Source organism: Anoplopoma fimbria, chromosome 15, assembly GCF_027596085.1.
Source record: "Anoplopoma fimbria isolate UVic2021 breed Golden Eagle Sablefish chromosome 15, Afim_UVic_2022, whole genome shotgun sequence".
Taxonomy (NCBI): Eukaryota; Metazoa; Chordata; class Actinopteri; order Perciformes; family Anoplopomatidae; genus Anoplopoma; species Anoplopoma fimbria.
The window spans coordinates 2082776-2102775 of NC_072463.1; the positions used below are offsets into that span (position 1 = coordinate 2082776).

General features: G+C 43.1%; 1 protein-coding gene across 1 annotated transcript in view; it reads right to left on the reverse strand.

The window, feature by feature from the left end:
• Positions 1-19868, reverse strand: part of heatr5a (HEAT repeat containing 5a) — a 28634-nt gene extending 8766 nt beyond the window's left edge. The window contains 30 exon segments of the mRNA XM_054613720.1: positions 90-158; positions 959-1137; positions 1225-1464; positions 2768-2950; positions 4082-4153; positions 4156-4225; positions 5467-5493; positions 6067-6236; positions 6339-6528; positions 6841-7000; positions 7234-7375; positions 7378-7417; positions 7808-7913; positions 8419-8582; positions 8888-9063; positions 9581-9690; positions 9913-10012; positions 10166-10318; positions 10467-10578; positions 10801-10895; positions 10898-11050; positions 11270-11425; positions 11578-11827; positions 12144-12307; positions 12993-13164; positions 14512-14661; positions 15435-15543; positions 15719-15930; positions 16019-16241; positions 19706-19868. Coding sequence (XP_054469695.1) covers positions 90-158; positions 959-1137; positions 1225-1464; positions 2768-2950; positions 4082-4153; positions 4156-4225; positions 5467-5493; positions 6067-6236; positions 6339-6528; positions 6841-7000; positions 7234-7375; positions 7378-7417; positions 7808-7913; positions 8419-8582; positions 8888-9063; positions 9581-9690; positions 9913-10012; positions 10166-10318; positions 10467-10578; positions 10801-10895; positions 10898-11050; positions 11270-11425; positions 11578-11827; positions 12144-12307; positions 12993-13164; positions 14512-14661; positions 15435-15543; positions 15719-15930; positions 16019-16144 — 4050 coding nt within the window. The 5' untranslated portion in view covers positions 16145-16241; positions 19706-19868.
• Between the last annotated feature and the right edge of the window lie 132 nt (positions 19869-20000).

Genomic DNA, 20000 nt, shown 5'->3' on the forward strand with positions numbered 1-20000 from the left:
GAGGAGAGGACGGGGGTCAAAGGTCAGCTGTTGTTTGGTTTAGTTACCTTTACATCGTATACATATGATGATTATTGATGACTGATCACCTGGCAGGCCTTGGCTGTGACGTCAGGAGGAGCGTCAGCAGTGAAGGCTGGTCTGAGAGCAGCTCCAACCTGAACACAAAATAAAATAAATATGCTAATAACGTTAGCTAGCTTAGCACGTTGGCAAACGAAGACAGCTGAAATTTTTTTATCATTAATTTATGATATGTATAGATCAAGCCCATGATATGCGAGCAATGTCCTGGAGCAGTTTTAACAAAATGAATAGCTGGATAATTTAGTCTTATCATACATTTTAGATGTTGAAAGCTAGAATGAGTCATAAATAGACGTTAGTTTAAACCTAGCTTATAAAAAACAACAATGAACTGTCTGAAGTATTATAAATATGTTCGACCTTCATGTGAGTTATGAAGACGTGGGGTGTAGACGTTTGCATTGTGAGCTTCTCCCTCCATGTTAACGTCCTCTTTATTCACAAAACTCTGACAACAAATAATATTATGAATGTAGCGTTTGCTTTGTAATGCATATTGTGGTCTTTTCTGTCTACGTCTCTCTGATATCTCAGTACTATTATTCCAGAAATCTGCTTTATCTCCTTTATATTCTTCTCACTGAGTTTGTTGAAAACGCCGGCAACAGTAACCAAGAGGGGAGGGGCTTAGTGAAGGGTCAATTGTCGTGTATCATTGTGTGTTATGTCTTTTATGCCAGTTCCAAAGACAAATTTGCATTTTATTTAAATCAAATCCAGTAATCTGGATTCAGAACAGGAGCAGTGATTGTATCTGATACTAAACACCTGCAGCCAATCAGAGTGCTGTATTCTCGTGTGTACTTCAGTTTTTCAGTTTTTCCTGAGCCCCGTGTTTTCATTTCAACACGGTTTCATCAGCGGTCCTTACGTTAGCCTGGTACTGCTCCAGGATCACGTGACCCGGGAACTCCGGCTCGGGGATGGCTGAGAAGCGTCTGATGATCAGCAGCAGGGTCTGGAGACCCGCCAGCCGCAGCTGGTCGCTGTGGTCTGTCGCCGCCATGAACGCCATGCGGACCAGGTCGCCAAGATGGAGCACCAGGAAGTCTGTGGAGAGAGAAGTGCGAGGGGTCACGGAGGTCTACAGAGTCCACAACACAAACCGAAGCTGGGACTCGTCTGCGGGGGTCTTACCGGTGGACTCTTGCAGGCGTCGCTCCTGAGCCAGCGCCATGTCGAAGTGCGCCGGGTCGGCGGTCTCACACTGGGTGATGATGCGACACACACACTCCATGGCGAAGCGCCGCGTGGCCCACCGGAGGGCCGTGAACGGGCCGCCGGAGTCCGGCTGAGCCTTGAACGCAGAGGAGTCGTCGTCTCTGGCGGAGTCCGCCTCCTCGTCCTCCTGCCTCGCCTCAACCGGAGCCCGACAGTCTGAGGGAGAGGCCAGGAGAGACAAACTCAAGGTCCACTTACTACCTTTACCGGAGCTTTAAACAGCATCTTAGGGACTTCATCACTCATCTATTGTCCCTGTAATGGAAATTTCCAGATGTTATGTATTCTTACCCATCACTGAAGCTGACTACATGCTTGACCATAGTGACCGGGCAGAAAATGTGAAGAAACCCAACAGTTACCAAGGTCAAGATGGCCGACGTTGTTCTTCAAGATGGTGTTTTTGTACCAGGTCAAGATATTGTGTAACTCATCCTCTTTCTCTAACTCGACAGTCTATAACACACTGGCTTCTCCTCTGTCCTTTGCTCATCTCATTTATTTGACTGTGCTGTGAGTCTGGCTGCAGAAGCTAGAATTAAACTTACAAACAGACAAAAGTTAACTTTGTGCTTTATTCAACGTAAACAACCACCACAAACTTGGCATCGTCTGCAGAATGTGAGTGATGAAGACCCTAAAATTGCTGCCAAAAACTTGGCGTTGTCAGCAGCATGAGAGTGAATAAGACCCTAAAGTTGCCACCACATCCCACGTGAACTACCAAAAATAAACTGCCAGTTCCAACGTGACCAAGAGGTTTGTAAATGGAATTAAGAATAATTTTTGTTGTTGTTGCTATAGACCTAGACAAGAAATTGTAATTTACGACTTGAGGTTTGGCGTCCTTAAATGTTAATTCATGACAAAAAGTTTTTTGAACTTTAAGGAGATCACACTTTCACCTCTTCTTGACTTTTAAACCTAATTAAAAAAATGAAAGTTTTTTGGAAGAGAATACTTCATACAAAGAAACAACCTCAGACCCTCAACAACAACACAGTTTTTAAATATAATATGTTCTTGTTTACTGATTTGATTGTTGGTTATCTTTTTAATTTATCAATTCATTAAATTTTCTATATAGTTACCTCCGTCACAGAACAGGTTTTTTTCGGTTCAGTTTGTCTGTTTGTCAGCAGGATTAATGAAAAACTACCAGCAAGATTTTCATGAAACTTGTGGAAGTGTGTAACATGAGCGGAGGAAGGACCCACTAAATGTATTTATTGTAGTCAACAGTGCCAAATACAACAAGCCTGTTAACATCTTGATGTCAAAAACAATAAGATGAATCATACAAACATTCAAATACCTTCCGTCAGACATAAAAAACGTCACCATGCAAGTTAAAGTAAAACTGATATGAAATCATATGAATCAAATAATCTAATAATGTAAGATTAATCACATTCACAATGCTGTGCTGCACTGTTAGTACGTGTCGTACAGAACCTACCGGTGGTCGCAGACAGGACGTCCTTGCAGAGTTTGAGCCAGTGTCCCAGTTTGCCGCTGGTGGCCCTGGACGCCATCATGTGGACCAGAGTCTCCTGGATGTCCCTCCTCAGACCTGGATCTGACTCCCGGTCCAACAGACTGAACAGGGCTCCTTCCAGACCCACCTCCTTTATGGTGACGTCTGTAGAGGAAGGAAGAGGAGGGTTAGGACGAAGAAGTACAACAAGAAAAAAAAAAAAAAAGCGTCTCTATTTGATTTAGAAAATCGAAACAAATGTGTTCCTAGAGTCGTTCCAATACTGGATTTATGAAGGTGGTACCAATGCTGATATTTGAGAAGTCAATAAAAACATTCGGATATACAGGCCGTTTATTTTTTAATAGCATTAACAAACATTTTGGTAAGTATTTTTAAATTAGTTTTTTATAGAATAGTTACTCAGGTATGACGACATGGACGATACAGTTTACCAACAGAAGTTGAAGAAGTTCCTTCTTGTTGTACAAGCACGTACGAGTGACTAAAGACAATCTGTCACATTCATACATTTACAAAACTTTATTTCACATTTTTAAATGAAATGTTTTGAACATTGCCTTATTAATGCGAGTAGTTAACCTTCAGGAATAAACAATATTGAAACTCTCTCTCTTTGGACATAATAATAAATTTGTGTTTTCTTTCGTGTTTAATCACCTGAAAATGAGAATTGTTGTTTTTGGTTGCCTTAGAATCAGCCGTTAATACCTACGTATGGAGCTGCCCGCCATGTTTCTACTGAAGCCCAGAAGGGACAAATCAAACCCTGACTCTAGAGAGAGACTTTTGTGTTTTACGGTCGCCGACTGTAGTTCTTTTTCACGTTTGACATGCGAGAGAAGTTTCAGTTGATCGCAATCTTCAACTTAACCACTAGATGGGACCAGATCAAACGCACTGTACCTTTAAGTTCAGTGGACACCTTTTAAAAGCAGCTCACCTGTTCAGACTTACCCAAGTGTGATGTTTGACCTACTCTCTTATTTCTAATTTCTAGTGTTCTGTGTCTGTATTTATGTCAGTTACCTAATTTCCTTTGTGAAGCACTTTGTGACTTTCTGCTCTTGAAAGGTGCTTAATAAATAAAGTTACTAACTTAATTTAAATTTTGTGATTTTTGGACTTTAATAATAATAATAAAATTTAATAATTTGAACTTTTTACAGTATTTTTCTAAGACTTCAAGCATGTCTGGATCTTTAAAGTGGCTGAATAATACTACAATATAATAAATCTAATATTAAGCAGCCCGACTGTCTCCGTCTGTCTCACCCAGCTGCGTGTTGTCTCGTCTGGGCAGCTCTTTGACCAGAGTCACGGCGTGTTCAGAAACCTCCACCGCCCCCGCTGGACCAGCTGCCGGAGACACGCCACCACCGCCCGACGCAGACACAGGTAGGAACTGCACAGGTGGGCCTGACACACACACACACACACACACACACACACACACACACACACACACACACACACACACACACACACACACACACACACACACACACACACACACACACACACACACACACACACACACACACACACACACACACACACACACGAGTCAACAGTAGCACTTTATTCAACGGCCTAATCAGACGACGCATGCAGCTAGACACAGTGTTTCCTCCAGACTCAGAAACTAAACGTTGTTCAGATTGAGGTGTGGTTGTATGAGAGACTTTTACATAGTCAGTGTTCTACTACAGTAGATGGAACACCTTAAAGAATCAGTATCAGTGTTTTTATATATACAGAATATTTTCACCTCTTTACCTTTCTGACGGGGAACTGAAAATGTTATCTATGCTCTCTTTAAAGACACCAGACTCCATTCACCTCTCAGAACACAGGAGCGGCTGGTCTACTGCTTCCTCCATTGGTCAGTTTGTTGGTGTTATTATGTGACTTTGTTTTTTGAAGCATTAGCTAAGATTCATCAAAGTTAATTAAAATAAATAATCTGAGTCTGAGCTCTGCCTTTTAATTTCATTAAGGTTGTTTATAGACCTTGATTTTCCAGACGAGGAAGGTGTGCATTTAGACAATTACTTCACATTTTTGCATTAAAAATTAGAAATCTTTTTTACATAACATATATATTTTCATATCAATCCACTAATTGTTTCAGGTATATTATCAGTAATGAAGCCTGTTAATTAAGACTAATCATTCTGTCAAAAATAAAAAATAAAGTCATAATGTGGTGTGTTCAAATTTAAAGTTGTTACACATCACATGGTGATGAGCTGAGAGATCATTTGAGTTTCATGGATCAAATGAAAAGGATGAATCATATTGATAATAAATAATAATTAAATTAACTTGTGAGGTCTTTCTGGAGGAAACACTGATTGGTTTCCCAGTAGAACATAAAAACAGCCAGCGGGAAGGAATATGTTAAAGCAGTACGGTGGTTGTGTTATTGAGTTAGCCGTCAGTCTGCAAAACAAACAATGTGAAAATAAACTGAAACAGAAGAAACGGTGAAAAACGTCAAACGTTAACCAACAACAGTGAGTTAATACGAGATCAAACAAAGGAACAGAACTGAGTGAGTGTTTTCTGTTTTAAAAAGAAAAGTGTTGAGGGAGAAAGAAGCTGAAAAGAAAAGTGAGACCAAAAAGCAGCTTCAGGCCTTTTGAGAGAAAACCTACCAACATTGAATAATCCAACAAGATCCCCTGCAAGACACAAGACAGGGTCAAAACACACCCACACTGCTTACTGTGACGTTAATCACACAGCAGCCTTTAAAATCATCACGTAGAGAACAACATGCAGCGTTTACTGCACATGTGAATATGTGATCTGTGAATCTTTAATCTCCTGTACGTAGAAAACAGAGCAAAGTCAGGTGTAGATCAGGTGTAGTTGAGGTGTAGTTGAGGTGTAGTTCAGGGGTAGATCAGTGGTAGTCATGTGGTTCGGTTGTAGTTGAGGTGTAGATCAGGTGTAGTTCAGGTGTAGTTCAGGTGTAGATCAGGTGTAGATCAGGTGTAGCCCGGTAGACTAGGTAGAGTTCAGGTGAGGTCAGGATTAGTCATGTTTAGTCAGGCGTATTCAGGTGTAGATCAGGTGTAGATTAGGTGTAGTCAGGTGTACAACAGGTGTAGTTCGGGTGTACATCAGGTGTAGTCAGGTGTAGACCGGTAGACCAGGTAGAGTTCAGGTGAGGTCAGGATTAGTCATGTTTAGTCTGGTGTAGTTCAGGTGTAGTTCAGGTGTAGTAGAGGGTGTGGATCAGTCGTACTTACACACAGAGCAGGTACGAGGTTGGCCAGGTTGACGTGTGGAGGTGAGAACATGTGAAGCTGCTGCAGACAGGAAATGGCTCTGGCCTGAACCAGAGAGTCCGGACCGTCCTGCATCACCTCACATCCAACCAGACAGATGGAGCGCAGACTGGATACTGCTGCACCGTCACCTGATGAACACAACAAACATCATTCACGCCTGCTGCACCGTCACCTGATGAACACAACACACATCAGTCTGTTTCTGTCCTCCGGTGAGAGGTGGGTGGTACCTTGCAGGTCGGGGCCCAGGCAGGTGATGAGGGCGTGCAGGCAGCGCCCCAGGCTGTGGTGCACCTCAGGGTGGGTGGGTGGAGCAGACAGCAGCAGACGGAGCACCAGGGTGAAGGACGGCTCGGCATGGGCGCGGTACAAACCTCCGGACAGGTCGACCACCAGAGACAGACTGTGGAGAGACCAGGTCTGCATCCGACAGACACACAGAGGACATCTGACTCATCATCACTTCTTTAAAGGATGTTCGAGGGTTTGGTTCAGGGTTTAAAGGTAGAGTTCAGGTGTGTAAGTGTTAACGTTTTAGATCAATTCAGCAAGTTTAGAACAAACATCTATTTTTCTACAAAACAAAGTTAGAAAAACCTCATGTGTTGATCTTTTGGGTGAATTTTAGTGACAATCTACAAACGTTACGTCACATAAACAGATAAACCACAAACGTGTGTGTGTGTGTGTGTGTGTGTGTGTGTGTGTGTGTGTGTGTGTGTGTGCGCGTACCTGGACCTCAGGTGAGGTGCTGTCCTGGCACAGGGTGAACAGCACCCCCAGGCAGGTAGACAGGTGCTGAGGTGAGCTGATTCCTCCGGTGTAGCGGTGCAGCGCCCCCAGAGCCAGAGCGTATCCACTGCGAGACGCCGCGTCACGAGCAGTCTTCAACCTGAGCGGGGGGGTCGATACGGTCAGTGGAGCAAGAGAAGGGTTAGAGAGTATTACGAGTATTAAGAGTAGTAAGAGTAGTAAGAGTATTAAGAGTAGTAAGAGTATTAGTAAGAGTATTAAGAGCAGTAAGAGTAGTAAGAGTATTAAGAGCAGTAAGAGTATTAAGAGCAGTAAGAGCAGTAAGAGTAGTAAGAGCAGTAAGACTATTAAGAGAGAATAAGCTCCGCCCACCTGTCGAAGCAGAGCAGCGACACCGACACGGTGAAGCCGGCGTCTCCGACCACCAGAACCAGCCGGGCCAGACCTTCAGCAGCCAGACAGCGCAGCAGAGGACTGGGGCTCTCTAGCGCCCCCGTCAGGAGGGACAGCGCCGGGAGCGCACCTCCTCCGGCCCCAGAGAGCCTCGAACACCGCCCTGGTGAGGAGGAGGAGGAGGTTTTCAAAAGAAATGTTTATGAAGAAAAATTATTTAGGTTTTACAAAGTGTGATATAAATAGAGAAAAATAAATACGTGGGGAAAAAAAATATTATATATACACACATATATATCTATCATTTTTTATTGAGGGTAGCTTAAACTGAATGTAGGATAATCATAAATAAACACTGCTTCTGCCTTTACAGTCATATTGTATAATAGATTGTATAAAGGCTACACTTATTGTATTATGTGTGTGATGGCTGAGTAATACTACTACTACTACTACTACAATGACTATTACTACTACTACTACTACTACTACTACTACTACTACTACTACTGACTATTACTACTACTACAAAAACAAACTGGTGGTGCAGTACCTGGAGCAGACTGCAGAGGGCAGCACAGACGTGAGTCTGGACCGTCTGCTGCCGTTGACCCTTCAGCTGCTTCACGGTTTCTACAAACTGCTCCAGTATCTTCACCCTGAGGGAGACAAGCAAGACCAGTCCACTGGTTAAGCTGTACTTGTTGACCTGCACTGGTTGACCTGTACTGGCTGAGCTGTACTGGTTATCCTGCACTTGTTGAACTGTACTGGTGGACCTGTACTGGTTATCATGTACTGGTTATCATGTACTGGTTAAACTGTACTGGTTGACCTGTACTGGTTAAACTGTACTGGTTGACATGTACTGTTGACCTGTACTGGTTATCATATACTGGTTGACCTGTACTGGTTACCCTGTACTGGTTATCATGTACTGGCTGACCTGTACTTGTTACCCTGTACTGGTTATCATGTACTGGCTGACCTGTACTTGTTATCCTGTACTGGTTATCCTGTACTGGTTGACCTGTACTGGTTATCCTGTACTGGTTATCATGTACTGGTTATCATGTACTGGTTGACCTGTACTTGTTGAACTGTACTGGCTGAGCTGTACCGGCTGACCTTTACTGGTTGACCCGCACTGGTTATCCCAGTTACCTCTGAGCGGAGATGACGTGGGGGTAGAGCGCTCCAAAGAGGCGTACGGCGGCGGCGGTGAGAGCAACGGGTGGAGGAAGAGGAGCAGGAGCTTCATGGCTCCTCTCACACAGACTGAAGGCGTCATGGTCCAGTGATCCTCCTCCCACACTGCTGCCATGGAGCTACACACAGACACACACACCATCACACTGCTGCCATGGAGCTACACACACCATCACACTGCTGCCATGGAGCTACACACACCATCACACTGCTGCCATGGAGCTACACACAGACACACACACCATCACACTGCTGCCATGGAGCTACACAGAGACACACACACACCATCACACTGCTGCCATGGAGCTACACACACCATCACACTGCTGCCATGGAGCTACACACAGAGACACACACATAACACACACACACACATCATCACACCGCTCTGTGCTATCAACACTTAGCATCCCGCGCCCGTCACCTGTTCCTCGATGTATCCGTGGTCGGTGCCGTGGAGGGCGGGGCCGGCCAGCTGCAGGTCGTCACGGTGACAGAGGGGGGGCAGCAGGGTGAGCTCTGAACACGGCTGGTTCTGGTTCTGGTTGTCCTGACCGGACAGATCCGACACCAGCTGGTTCATCATCAACCCAAAACTCTCTGCAGGAGGAGAGACCAGAGAAGCTAAATACACAGAAACCGAAGAGAGTGACTTTAAATGGAAGATAACAGAAAGAGTTTGAGACTGTATCTCGTAAAACTATGATCGATAAAGAAAAGATCATAGTTTTGTTTGTCACTAATCAAATTTCAGACAAACATAAATATACATATATAAAAATATTTTAAACTAATTTAAGGAATTGTGTTTGATGTTGAATGTCAAAGAAAAAATAAATAAAATATATATAAAAATATATATAAATTAATATATAAATAGATACAAATAATTACATTAATTAAGAATGATGGATAGATTTATGTAAACTGGAGATATAATTAATATCATGAAGGAATAAAATGAGGAAAAAGATGCAAAGAAGGTAAAAGGAGAGAAAGAAGTAAGAATGAAATGAAAGGCAAAAACAAAGGGTAAAGAAAGGAGGAAGAGGAAGAAGAGGAGGTGGAAAAGAGGGAGGAAAGGATGCATCAAGGAGAGAAGAAGGTGTGTCGTTACCTTGGTAGGTGTGAGGAGGCAGCAGAGCCAGCAGCTCGTAGACCCTCAGTCTGTAGACCAGGGTCCATCTGAGAACTGAACCGCTGTAAGACCTGAGGAGAGCAGGCAGCCTGGACACACACACACACACACACACACACACACACACACACACACACACACACACACACACACACACACACACACACACACACACACACACACACACACACACACACACACACACACACACACACACACACACACACACACCGGTCTCAGTGGACCACACAGAGACATAACAGATGTAAATAACCCGGTTCTGTGGTTCTGTGTGTGTTTGGTGGACTGACTTGGTGAGCAGCGCCACGGCGCAGGCCAATGGCGTGAGCAGACGGCTGATGACATCATCGGTGACCAGCTCCCTGCAGTGCAGCAGCAGGTTCTTCATGGCTGTTCAGACACCAGAACACAGACCGTTTCTTTGTGTTTAGTATGAACAGTGTGGTTCAGCAGCAATCTAACAGCACCATAGTTACAGTATTTCTGTTTGCACTCTCAGGACACACACACACACACACGGTGTTGTGTGTGAGGCACACTAACCGTTGAGGGCCCCGGCACGTCCCTCCAGCGTAACCTTCCACGTAAAGTAGTCTCCCCGTCGCAGCTCCATCTCCTGCTCCCTGAGTGAAGCAGGAAACACACAGCGCCACAGGAGGAGGAGACGGGACAGGTGGTGCTCCACGACAGCTGGGCCTGGAGACACACACACACACACACACACACACACACACACACACACACACACACACACACACACACACACACACACACACACACACAGGTGAATAACTATTAAATGAAGCGACGGTGTTCAGTAAACTGACGGTCGGTGAAGTTTTACCTAAAGTGATGAGAGAGGAGACGAGCAGCCAGCCGGCCTGAGTCCTCTGCAGAGAGATCCGACTGTTCTGAGAGGCTGAACGCAGAAGGTCTTCAGCCAGACCCAGCACCATCTGCACACACACAGATAACACACAACAGACACACATAACACACACATAAATAAACATATATTGTAAAATAGAGCTGCAACGGACCATAAAACTCACGGTTCAGAGTCACAGATCGGATCAGCACAAAATAAAAAAAGCAGCGAATATAACTAGTGTTAACGAATGCTAACATTAGCATGCCATGTGTGATGCTAAGCTATGTAATCAGCATATTTTACCCACCATGCCTTTGGTGTGTGGTATTCCCAGAGGGCAGTGCTGCATCGCGGCCACCAGGGCGGCGACGGCGGCCCCGTACCCGGCCACGGCTTCGGGGAAGACTTCAGCGCCACCAGCCGCTCGGCGCAGCGGTCCAGCAGCGAGGAACACTGGGACGGCATCGCCATGGCAACGCAGCGCAGACACCAGGCGGCGGCCAGAGAGGCGGAGGAGATGGGGTGGAGGAGGACGGAGATCACCGTGTCCAGGAGGGCTGAACGGGGACAAAACACATCAGACCAGGAGGAAGAAGAGGAGGAGGGGGAGTAAGAGGTGGAAGAGGAGGAGGAGGAGGAGGGGGGAGTTGACTGTTGTTCCTCACGAAGACATTCTTTAATTTTATAATTTTTTATAGGATAAAATCATGCATTCTGTTATATCAGACTGTCAGTGTGTGTGTGTGTGTGTGTGTGTGTGTGTGTGTGTGTCAGACCTGTGCTGCTGTCGGTGAGCAGTGGGGCAGCTGTGGATCCCAGTCCCTGTATGAGTCCTCCCAGTTCCAGCAGGCAGCAGACCAGAACGTGCTGACTGGCCGAGACGTCTGCAGACGAAACTTTGGTCTCCACGTTCCCGTCAGTCAGAGCGGCGTCTACACACACACACACACACACACACACACACACACACACACACACACACACACACACACACACACACACACACACACACACACACACACACACACAGTGAGTTAACATGTCGTGTCTCCGTATCCTCGTGTCTTCCTCCCTCTCTGCTCACCGATGGCTCGTTTCTGCGCCGCCACGGCGAGGCAGATGTGCTTGGCGGCGTTGGTCTGGGCCTTCTCCCCCAGCAGGGACCCCAGGGTGCTCCTCAGGATGAAGGAGACGCAGCGGCGCGTCACCACGGCGTCGCCCGGCGTCTGAGTGGCCCTCGAGTGGGACGCCAGCTCCATCAGCAGGGACAGGAAGGACGGGAAGTTTGACTCCAACCAGGAACCGCCGAGGGTGGAGACGAAGACCACGCAGGCCTGAGGAGGAGGAGGGGGGGGGAGGAAGAGGAGGAAGAGGGAGAGGAGGAGGAAGAGGGAGAGGAGGAGGAAGAGGGAGAGGAGGAAGAGGATGAGAAGAGGAAGAGGAGGAAGAAAAATAGGAGGGGGAGGAGGAGGAAGAGGGAGAGGAGGAGAGAGGACGAGAGGAGGAGGAATAGGGAGAGGAGGAGGAAGGAGGAAGAGGAGGAGGAGAAGGAAGAGGAGGAGGAAGAAAAAGAGGAGGAGGAGCCATGATGGTGAGTTCACTTTCCTCTGTTAAAAGGAGCTCCCTATGTTCCCTCGTTCCCTCTCCTACCTGCGTGACCCCGGTGCGGACCTCCTTGCTGACGGAGCTCGTCCCCTTCAGCATGTCTCCGCTGGCTCGGAGGAAGCCCCCCCCCGCCCCGCAGGAACCCCCCGACAACAAATCCATCGCCTCCTCCAGGGAGCTCCGACTCCGCCCACTCTGCCTGGGGGCTGCTGGGAAAAAACATACAAAGAAGAAAGATTGTTTTTAACTCGACTGCTCGTTTCTCCCTTTGATGGATAAACATTCATCAGGTGTGACTGAATATTTAGGATTTACAGATATTTCACACCAAAAACATTTATAGCCCAAAATATATTCAGAGAAAGAGGAGGAGGAGGAGGAGGAAGAGAAGGAAGAGGAGGAGGAGGGGAGGGAGGGGAGGAAGAGGAGGAGGAGGGGAGGGAGGGGAGGAAGAGGAAAAAGAGGAGGATGAGGAGGAGGAATAAGAGGAGATAGAGGAGGAGGGGGAGGAAGAGGGGGAGGAAGAGGAGGAGGAAGCGGTAGAGGAAAAGGGAGAGGAGGAAGAGAAGGAAGAGGAGGGGGAAGAGGAAGAGGAGGAAAAAGTAGAGGAGGAATAAGACGAGATAGAGGAAGAGGAGGAGAAAGAGGAGGACGAGGGATAGGAAGAAGGAGAGGAGGACGAGAAAGAAAGAGGAGGAGGAGGAAACGGGAGAGGAGGAGGAAGAGAGGGAAGAAGAGGAGGAGGAAGAGAAAGAAGAAGAGGAGGAACAAATAGCCCTCCATCACAGAGAGACTCGGCTGTGATGGAGGGCTATTTGTCAAAATGCCACACACACACACACACACATCTCTGTCCTGCTCCTTTAAAACATCACATGACCCGGCCGGTCGTACCGGCGGGCTGTCGGGGCTCCACGGCGGCAGCCAGCAGCGTCCCCAGCAGTCTGGACACCGACACTCTGACGCTGTAGTCGGACCCGTCGAAGGCTCTGAAGCACAGAGTGGCCACGTTCTCCAGCTCGCTGGTCCACAGGAACACGGCCTCCCTCTGCAGCTCCAGCAGACACTGAGGAGACCAAACAGACACCACAGAGCCGGGTCAGCAACTCACTCATTTGTGGGAATCGTCTACAGCCGCCATTCATTTCTAGTATTTTTGTTATCGAGTTTATTTTTGGGGCATTTATTTATTTGACAATGTAAAGACAGAGACTGGAAACGGGGGAGAATCATAGACGTTATATGAGAAGTGGACGTGGTCGTCATGACGTCACTCATTGGTTTGTGGACTGTGGCCATCGCCATCTTGTTTTTTTAAACCAGTGAACAGGAAGTGACCATATTAGGACTGAGGAGGAGTGACATAGAGACGCCGTATACGTCTCTGGTGTCGACCTGTCAATCACAGTAAGCCCGCCCTAAAGCATCCCCTGCTTTATGGTCTGTTTGACTCTAAATGGAGCATCATTTACTAAATGAACATCATGCTGTATTGAAGAAGACTTGAAACTAGAGATTGAGACCATAAACTCATGTTTACAATGTTTACTGAGGGAATAAATCAAGAGAGAAGTAGAGTCATTTTCTCATAGACTTCTATACAACCAGAGGAGTCGCCCCCTGGTGGACAGGAGAGAGAATGCAGCTTTAAGACATGAAGCAGTGACTTCACTCTGAAGAACTGGAGGAGGAGGAAGTGGGAGAGGAGGAGGGAGAGGAGGAGGAGGAAGAGGGAGAGGAGGAGGAGAAGGAGGGGGAGGAAGAGGAGGGGGTGGAGGAAGAGGGGGTGGAGGAAGAGGGAGAGGAGGACGAGAAGAAAGAGGAGGAGGAGGAAGAAGAGGGAGAGGAGGAGGGGGAGGAAGAGGAAGATGAGGAGGATGGAGAGGAGGAGGAGAAAGAGGAGGGGGAGGGGAGGAGGGGAGGGGGAGGAAGAGGAGGAGAGAGAAAGAGGAAGGAGGAGGGGAAGAGGGAGAGGAGGAGGAAGTGGAGGAGGAAGATGAAGAGGAGGAGGAGGAGAGGAGGAGAGGAGGAGGAAGAGGGAGAGGAGGATGAGAAGAAAGAGGAAGAGGAGGATGGAGAGGAGGAGGAGGAAAAAGAGGGAGAGGAGGGAGAAGAGGAGGGAGGAGGACGGGAGGAGGAGGAGGAGGAGGAGGAAGAGGAGGAGGACGGAGGAGGAGGAGAAGGAGGAGGACGGAGAGAAGGAGAAGGCGTCTGGGGAGAAAGAGGGTTATGACACAACTAAAGACTGGAATTGAACCTGTGACGTAGCGGGGATTTGGCGTGAGGAGCTGCTGATGTCTTTAATGTTTGGTTTGTGTTTTCTTTTGTTGTTGTGTATCTGCTTTCTTTTGTTTTGTCATACGCACAAAGTAAAGAACAGAAGGATGAAGGCTGTGCTCGTTCTGCTCGTTACCTCGGCGGCGGCGCAGCGTACGGCCATGGATCGGTCCGTCAGACACGTCCTCGCCGCCTTGTAGACGTCACGGTGACACGGCACGGCGCTCACGCCCAAACCCCTCAGGATCTTCTCCAAACTCATCATGATCTCATAGCGACCCTGGGACTGAGGGAGGAAGAGGAGGAATCACTTCACTTAACCAGAGAAGAGTCAGACAATATGTTTCCTAGGTTACTTCACAGGAAGTCGACCTCTTTTATACCTCGAATAAAAGGTGGTTACAAACCCGGAGAGCTGAATCACCAACTACAACGTGGTAAATTCAGAATAAGGCTCTAATTCCTATCAGAAGGAGGGATTATGTCCTTTAAACCACTGAAAGGCTTTTAACATCTGTGCATGACGATATTTAACAGGGGAAATTAGAAATAAAGACAGTTGAGGCTAATAAAGAAGTCAGATTTTGTTTATTATTATATTTTACCAAACTGAACGACTCTAAACTGGTTTAGTCTTGAAATTAAAACTTAAAATAAACCAGGATGTGTAAAAACTGAAATAAAAACGACCAGAATAAGCTGATAATAAAATTAAATGTAAAAAAAGTAAATTAATCTGAATATATACAATTTAAAGGTTTGATTTATTTCCCTTTTATATAACTTAAAGGTTTGATTTATTTCCCTTTTAGCTTTTGAGGATAATATGTATTGTTGTGTTGATGTTGGCACCCCCTGTGGACTAAAGTGGTAGTGCCCCTTTAGAAAACCGCTCATTTTACTGCAGCAGGGTCTGACAGTCTGATCCACTCAATCCTGGCTCCCGTTCTCCCGTGCCCCCCTTCCCTCCAGCATGTCCAGCAATACACTGTCACTTTAAGTAAGTTAAAGTAAGTAGTGTAGAGTCTGTGTTTGTGAAAGCATCAGAAACAGTCAAACCTCGGCGCTCTTCATGGCCTTCAGCAGGTTGGTCAGAGTGTCTTTGGAGGAGCCGGCGAGCATCCGACCGAGCTGCTCGAACAGAGCGCCGAGAACCGCGATGGCCGCCCTGAAAAACACACACGAATAAATCTACATCGTCTGAACCCGTCAGGGGCTTTTTGCTCTGAACTGAACTTTAATTTGACAGATATAAATAAGTCATAACCTTTATGACTAACGTTTCTAAGCTGAACATTTCTTTCCCCATCTTTTTTGCATGCTGTGAACGCAGCGAGACTTACAGTCGGGTCGGGAGCCCCGACGGAGAGTCGTCTTTGCTGCGGATGATGTCATTGCACCTGTCCACCAATAGGCTGGCGGCGAGGGGGTCTCCCAGGCGGTAGAGCAGGGCCAGGCAGTGGGCCAGCAGCCAGCGGGTCGGTGGGCCAGGGGAGCCAATCAGAACGCCCGACAGCTGCTCGATCAGGCGCCGCTGGTTCTGTTTGATGTCGGCCTGGAGGGAGGAGACAGATTGTGATGTCAGAGTCATGTGACCTCTTTAACACCTGAAGCTCCCACTAAAGGGCTCGCTCGGCTCTCACCCGCTCGGCAGCAGGAAGGAGCTTCTTCAGGTGGTTCAGCCACTCAAAGATGAACGGCGCCCGCTGATGTTCACCCAGCTGACTGTACGCCTCCTCGTTCAGCAAGAGGCTGTGGGCTCGCTCCATCCTCAACCTCCACTGGCCTCCTTCCTCCGCCTCCTCTTCTGCTCCTCCTCTCAGTGAGGGAGAAAGCTTCTGTCCTGCTCTGTCATTTTCCTGAATCCTGTCTGACACAGAGAGGATGAGGAATAAATCCTGGAAACAGGAAACTACATTGAGAACACAGGAGCCTACATTTCCCCACAGTGCAACGCTGCAGCATCTTTGCATTAGATTCTGCCAATAAAACTAAATGACTGTAAAAATCCAACCAAGCAGCTAACAGAACCAGCTAACTGTCCAAAGACTAATGCTAACAGAACAAGCTAACTATCCAGAGATTAATGCTGCAACTTATTTAAGTAAACAAACATTGCTCAACTCACCATGAAGCTAAATCATGAATAAGATCCTAATTATTAGTAGAACTTAAGGTAAATAGAAATTATGTTTCTACTTACATTAAAATTCTCTCTTCTTTGATTGTTTCTGCAAGCTTTGCAAAGAGTAAATAATGTATAAATGTGTCATTTTAATCTTGTATTCTGTTTTTAGGGTAACTTTGTAACATCTGTCCAGGGACTAAAGATTAAAAAATAGCCTCTTGGCTAAGCTGCAGTTACAGGAATGTTTATTAATGTACACTGTCTAAACCAAATAAGCTAATTAGATACATTTAAATAAATTGAATGCTTTAATGTTGTTGTGTAGCTTTGCTGAACTCTGAGAAGCCAAAGACACACTTTCAATGCCTTGAAAATCTTCTTCAGAACCACAGACGACATGTGACTCGTGAGCCGACTGATAATTGTTTGGTTCCCCCTTTAAGCCTTCACCATGTCCTCCATGCTGTGCTGCGTTCAAGTGCAGGACAAACCCAACCTGGCAGACCAAAGCTGAACAGAACGCCGTGTTAAAAGGACGTGAAGGACTCGAACAGAACTGTTGGGTCTTTGTGTCCCGTTGAGAGCTGACGGAGCGGATCGGACCGGAACAGAAGAAGAAGAAGAAGAAGAAGAAGAAGAAAAGGAGACGTGGGAGGAAAATCTGGGAGACAGCAGCTCGTTAATTATTCAAAAGCACAACTCTGTTTCTTCCACTGAAAGACTAAAAATAACTGCCTGTCCTCAGAAAAACACTTTAGTGCAGGAGGAGACGGCATCCTCAAACATCCTGCTGCAGCATGTGTGTGTGTGTGTGTGTGTGTGTGTGTGTGTGTGTGTGTGTGTGTGTGTGTGTGTGTGTGTGTGTGTGTGTGTGTGTGAGCTAAATATACCACGTGTATTAAATAATAGACATTTCCCTGCTTTCTAGTGGAGTAAAAATAAATTCATCACAGGTTTACAAAAGACCAAAGTGACGCCCTCACAAGTCCAACAGTCTGAAACCCAAAATATTCAGTTTAAAATGAAGTAAAAGAGAGAAAATCTGAGTCATTTAAAAAGTGTTTTGCCATTATTACCTTTAGGAAAATTAAACTGATCATCACAAAAGTTGCTGATTCTTTTTTCTGCAGATCAACTGATGGATGAATCTACTGATCCACTGAAAGGAAGTCGACACTGAGCTTTACTAAATGAGATCATTATAAAAGTCTAAGACCAGAACCGAACCAGGTTTTGGTGCTCTGTAACCACACCCACCAGTGATGTCACAGTTTACCGGAACACCCAGGAGTACACCTGCACGTCACTGTAAAATTAATAATAATTATTTTATTTTTTATATGAATTTAGATAAAATATATCCATTTTTTATATATAAAATGTTATATATATTATATTTTTTATTATATATTAATTTCTATCATATATATATGATAGAAATTAAATTACATATATATATATATATGCCATTTAATGGCGAAAATATATAAATTAAAAATAAATTATAAAAAATATATAGATTTATATAAAATATATAATTTTTTATATATAAAATGTTATATATTATAATTTTTATTATATATTAATTTCTATAATATATATATATTATAGAAATTAAATGGCATATATATATATATGCCATTTAATGGCAAAAATATATAAATCTTTTTTTTATATATAAATTTATATAAAATATATACATTTTTTACATATAAAATGTTATATATATATTATATTTTTATTTATATTAATTTCTATAATATATATTATAGAAATGAAATGGCATATATATATATATATATATATATATATATATGCCATTTAATGGCGAACATATATAAATCTTTTTTTTTTTTTAAATATCTATAAATTTATATAAAATATATACATTTTTTACATATAAAATGTAATATATATTGTATTTTTTATTATATATTAATTTCTATAGTATATATATATATATATTATAGAAATTAAATGGCATATATATATATATATATATATGCCATTTAATATATAAATAATAATATAAATCTTTTTTCTTAAAATATATATAAATTTATATAAAATATATACATTTTCTATATATAAAATACAATATATATAAAATGTAATATATATTGTATTTTATATTATATATTAATTTCTATAGTATATATATACATATATATATGCCATTTAATGGCAAAAATATATAAATATATATATATTTTTAAATATATATAAATTTCTATAAAATATATACATATTTTATATATAAAATGTTACATATATTATAATTTTTATTATATATTAATTTCTATAATATATATATTATAGAAATTAAATGTTAAATATATATATATATATGCCATTTATTACATAAATGTTAAAATATATAAATAATATATATTTTTTAAATATATATCAATTTATATAAAATATATACATTTTTTACATATAAAATGTTATATATATATATATTTTTATTATATATATTAATTTCTATAATATATATTATAGAAATTAAATGGCGAAAATATATAATATATATATTTTTTAAATATATATAAATTTATATACAATATATACATTTTTTATATATGAAATGTAATATATATTGTATTTTTTATTATATATTAATTTCTATAGTATATATATATATATTATAGAAATTAAATGGCATATATATATATATGCCATTTAATGGCGAAAATATATAAATATAATTTTTTAAATATATATAGATATTTTTATATATAAAATGTAATTTATATTGTATTTTTTTATTATATATTAATTTCTATACTATATATATATATAGTATAGAAATTAATTAATTTTTAAAATATATATAAATTCATATAAAATATATACATTTTTTATATATAAAATGTAATATATAATTTTTATTTTTTTAAATATATATAAATTTATATAAAATATATACATTTTCTACATATAAAATGTAATATATATTGTATTTTTATTATATATTACTTCCTATAGTATATATATATATTATATAAATTAAATGGCACAGTTATAGTAGTTATTTGACTCGTGTTTTCCTGTAGAAGTGCTGTATTTCGTTATATTAATCTGCATCTGAACAGAAACAAACATCTTCATCATCAAACAGGCTGTTAGCATCCGGTGGCTAACCGGTTAGCTAACGGAGAAAAGTTTAGAGACAAACTGAGACAGACGCGTGACTCGTTACCTGCCGGTGTCCGGTGGAAGCCTGCGGTCCCGGGAGGACGGCGGCGGCTCCGAACCGACCGGGAAGAGACTTTAATGCCGTTAATTTAGAGACTTTTAACGTCACCGAGAGAACGACCCGCAGAGAGACGCGCACCGACGAGACCGGACATCCGGTTAGCGCTTTTCAGAATAAAACGGTTAAAATAAAATAATCCTTTATTAGTCCTGCAGCGGGGACATTTACAGGATTACAGCAGCAGAGAGGATAGTGCAAACAAGAGACATAGTAAAAAAATAAAATAAATAAAAAACAC